Below are 4,333 nucleotides of genomic sequence, written 5' to 3'. Positions count from 1 at the left end.
TTGTGTACATTTACACTGAGGAGGATGATGTACTGACATTCTGACAAGAGTTTGGCCCATTACTGCTTCATGGTATCTGAGTAATTGTAGCTAATTAGTTTAAGACTTATATAAATATATTAACATAATTTGTAAAAACTCAATGTAATAATTTTATGGTTGCAAAGAAAACAATCAGATCTGTGATCTCTTCTCATCGTCCTCCATCCACTTATTCTGAAGTTCTGCAGCAGCTGATCTCTGACTGAAACCTCATATTCTGTTTTACAGATGAACATATTATCCTGGTGAGCCCTGTCCGTCCTGTGACTGAGGGAGATCCTGTTAGTCTCAGCTGCAAGTTCAGGACAGAAAAGTTAGTTTCAGATGCGTTTTTCTATCGAAATGACAAACTGATTCAAAATGATAGCAGAAGGGAGCTGAACATCTCTGCAGTGTTGAAGTCAGATGAGGGTTTCTACAAGTGTCAACACTCAGGAGAAGAGTCAGCACAGAGCTGGATGTCAGTTAAAGGTGAGTAGGATTAAAACAACTGCTGCATCTTCTTCTGTGTAAACTGTTTCTGTCTGAGAAAGAAACATGGTCAAATACTGACCTGAATCTGAAGTAGCATCAGTTTCAGCTGATTTCACCTGTTGGAGCTGGAGAAAGTCTGCATCAGTGGTTGTGACAGTCATGTTTATTGTGAATGGATAATTTCACACTGTACTCTGTTATATAGTGTACTATAAGTACTCATGTGTATCAAAACATTACATGACATTGAGACTGGGATTTATGTTGTTTATCTACGTGCACATGTGTTTATACCTCTGCATTTGTAGATGTTTTTGTTTATGTGTTTGTATGTGTTATAGATTTGTGGCTTTACTATGTTTCATGTGACATGACTCAAAGTTATTATTTATTTGTTTTATTAGTGTCCAGACCTGAAAGCTCTTCAGTTCCTGTACCGTTGATTGTTGGGCTGGTTTGTGGAATCGTACTTATTCTTCTTCTGCTCCTTTTGTATCGCTACAGACCGTCCAAAGGTGAGACCTTTTCTTCTTTTATTAGATATTATGTGATTTAATTATTCAAACACACGTGTTCTGATCTCATCACATAGAATAGCAGAATAACAACTTACAAAACAAAACCATGTAACAACAAATGTCTTTTTCACAGATTCCTGCTCCATCAGGTTGGTACAACACTCCCTTCTCTAATTTTGAACATAACAGCAACATTTCTTGTTCCTTTTTATATGTATTGTATTTGATTCATGTTGTAGGCCAATCCAGTCTGAGAGCACTAATCGAGGTTCTGCTGAAAACTACTCCTCTCCTGTCCACGGTAAGCATTTAATTGATGTATATCGACACACTTTTTAAAATTCACATAGTGTTTAATTTGTATCGTGCAATTAAATAGATTAATTTGACAGTGTCTGCAGGTGATGCTCCTCTCTATGAAACAATCAAAGGCTTTGAAAACACACAGAGTGGTACAGTATATACCTTTTTATCATTTTATTAACATGCACTGTAAAAGTGAAAAAAGTGTAAAAAAGTGAAAACATTTTAGATGTCAGCTTTCTTTTTGCTTGAACTGCACATCAGAATTTCCAGCAACCAGATCAAATTACTTAAAATAATATTAGTGCTGTTTTTGTATATTTCAGTTGCAGATGAGTCCCAGGATTTCACATATTCTTTGATCGAGCTTAAAAACATTGAAAAGAAGAGTGAGTGCTCTAAATAAATAAATAGGAAACAGTTTAGAGATGTTTTGCCCTGAAGAGTGAAGTATTGATTTATTGGTTTTGGTTTCATCTGGTTTTCTTAACAGAGAAGCGACATGAACCAGAGGAGGTCTGTGTTTACTCTGAGGTGAACACTGGGACTGCAGGTACAGTCAGAGACAACAGTCATGCTCAAAGTTTATCTTGAAATGTGTCGTATCATTACGCTGGAGGTAAATATGGTTCAGCATGCAGTTCAGTTAATCTCAGTGACCTTCGGTATCTACTACATACTGTCACTAGGCGTCACCAGAGCTGGAAATTGTCAAGTCTCACACACATCTGGGCCTTTAGGCTCTTAAGATTTCTAAGTTTGTCTGTTTTGTATCAGCATGTGAATCTTATTGTGTGTTGGGTGTCGTGTGTTTCCAATATATTTTCATCCCACAGATAAGGCATTAAAAAACAAAAACACATTATCTGAGATGTCAGTGTGGTGACAATTTGTCTGAATTTTAATTTTCATTCAAAATCTGACGCCACTGTACTTGAAAAACACAATAGCACCCCAAGTTTCTTTTGTTTTTTATTCTACCCGTCAACCCGCCTGTTCATCCATCCAGCTGTACAGTCCCCGACTAAGGATTTACATAGTCGAATCAGAATCGTCCTGTCATGTGAGCGGGGGGGGGGGCTACAGAGGGTAGCTCTGCTTTAATCTTGAGAAGCTGCAGAGCTGCAGTCTCTATTCATTCAGCTTACACTGTAAATTTCTAGCTAAACTGAGGCTTTTTGAAGACCCTTTTCTCTCTCCCTCACCTGTCATTCACCTGTCTTGTGTGAGGTTTGCGTGCATACAGTGCTGCCGACAACTGGTCTATTTCAAGTTGCCGGCTATTTAAAAACGAACAGTTTGAAAGTAACGTTATATTTATTTTACATTTTGTATTTATGCCTTGTTTAAGAACAGTTTACATACATCAGTAAATCCTGTGAAAGCTCTACTACTCTGCTGGTTTGAGCTCTGTGGGCGTTACAATACTGTCATTCTTTGTGTTCGTGGAGACGTTAACTCTGACAGTGTATCTGTCAGTTCAGTACATTATTAATTCTGACTTTATTGGCAATTTCATCTCTCCATCTACAGGAAAATCACCTCCTGCAGCAGCTGATGAAGTTAAACCAGGAACAGCTCTTGGTAATAAAGCTGCCATATGATGATCATACTGTAATGATTTATTCTGCAGATAATTAAATGGGTATATTTCAAAATAACACGTCAGACAGCATCCTTACATCGTGAATAAACCTATAGCTTGACATTTTGTTGTTTTTCTTCCAGGTCTGTAAAGAGAGCTGAGTTGGTAAAGAAAAATGGTCGACAGCATTTTATAAACTTACTGTGTGGACGTCTGCTTTCAAACATGAGACATGTTCAGTGTTTTGTTGTTAATTTATCAGCAGATTATAAAAAAATTACATCATGTGGATTTAATTACTTTCTATTTTAGCACAAAGCACATGTACTACTGATATGTATTTTGATTTAGTATTTATGGGCTGCATATTATTAGTTTTCATTTTGTCATTTATTTTCAACTCTTCTTTAAGTTTGCTACAGTATGTTTGAGCTTTAGTACCCAGGTGATTATAGTCAGCGTCTTTTTCAGAGTTAAATGAGAAAGATCAAGTTCAACAGTTACTTTATGTCATGATCTGCTATCGAACAACATATCCTCACATGTAAATGTTTTTCTCTTCAAAAATATATTTGTGAAAGTTTTCTGGGACTATTTCTTGGTAGAAATTTTTTCCACTCAAAACTGTTTATTATTCAGAGTAACTGAGACATTTGCTCTGAAAAGACATGTTGATGTTATTCTACTCATTTAAACTCAGTGCATCTTTATTGTGACAGAGTGAAGGCAGAAATAAGAATTTCCAGGGTCTCATTTATAAAACTGTGCTTACAATCCTCACTAAAAATCTATGTACTCCCAAAAGCTTAAAATGGCGTACACCAAAAAATATTCAGACTTCTAAAACCGTGCATAGCACACTTGTAAGCAAGTTCCCTTTATAAATCATGTAAATCAACGCCCATGGTTGCCTATAAATGGTCAGTGAAACGCCCTTCATTAATATTAGTACTTCCTGACTGCAGGAAGAAAAGGAGGTAAATTCTGATAGAAAAGCTACAAAATGAAATTTTACTCAGTGTGACACTGACGTTCCTTTTGGCGAAGCTGAAGTTGTTTAGTGGGTAAAAAACGGACATATTATAATTTTTATGGCGCTGCTGAAAAATAGTGTTTCTGTGACGGGCACCACTGATTACTGTACAAAAGCACAACTTTATTCACCGATTTTACATCAGACATGGAAAATATTTGCTGGTTTTCTCTCTGATGTTTCCCGGTGCGCTGCCTCAACTCTGTTATTTACGAGTTCCCTACTGGATATAAGTTATAGCTTTGCTTGTTGCTGTAGCAAGTTAGCTAACTGCTGCTAACTAGCTGCCATTATCTAATTAGCTCAGTTAGCCTGCAGCTACTGGTCAAATTAGCTTACTCTGCCCGTCCTGGGAGCTCGGCACACCAGAGTGTGTGT

The 4,333-nt window shown here is 37.0% G+C and overlaps 1 protein-coding gene across 1 annotated transcript in view; it reads left to right on the top strand.

The window, feature by feature from the left end:
* LOC123979849 (obscurin-like) overlaps positions 1 to 3,505 on the top strand; it is a 12,065-nt gene extending 8,560 nt beyond the window's left edge. Inside the window, exons 8-16 of the mRNA XM_046063960.1 lie at positions 271 to 513; positions 921 to 1,031; positions 1,168 to 1,183; positions 1,274 to 1,335; positions 1,427 to 1,486; positions 1,664 to 1,726; positions 1,831 to 1,890; positions 2,871 to 2,921; positions 3,066 to 3,505. Coding sequence (XP_045919916.1) covers positions 271 to 513; positions 921 to 1,031; positions 1,168 to 1,183; positions 1,274 to 1,335; positions 1,427 to 1,486; positions 1,664 to 1,726; positions 1,831 to 1,890; positions 2,871 to 2,921; positions 3,066 to 3,073 — 674 coding nt within the window. The 3' untranslated portion in view covers positions 3,074 to 3,505. The remainder of the gene's footprint in view (positions 1 to 270; positions 514 to 920; positions 1,032 to 1,167; positions 1,184 to 1,273; positions 1,336 to 1,426; positions 1,487 to 1,663; positions 1,727 to 1,830; positions 1,891 to 2,870; positions 2,922 to 3,065) is intronic.
* Positions 3,506 to 4,333: the final 828 nt, after the last annotated feature.

The sequence above is a fragment of the Micropterus dolomieu genome, linkage group LG12 (assembly GCF_021292245.1).
Source record: "Micropterus dolomieu isolate WLL.071019.BEF.003 ecotype Adirondacks linkage group LG12, ASM2129224v1, whole genome shotgun sequence".
Taxonomy (NCBI): Eukaryota; Metazoa; Chordata; class Actinopteri; order Centrarchiformes; family Centrarchidae; genus Micropterus; species Micropterus dolomieu.
Note: the sequence above shows the minus strand (reverse complement) of the source record. Positions and strands in the feature narration are given on the sequence as shown.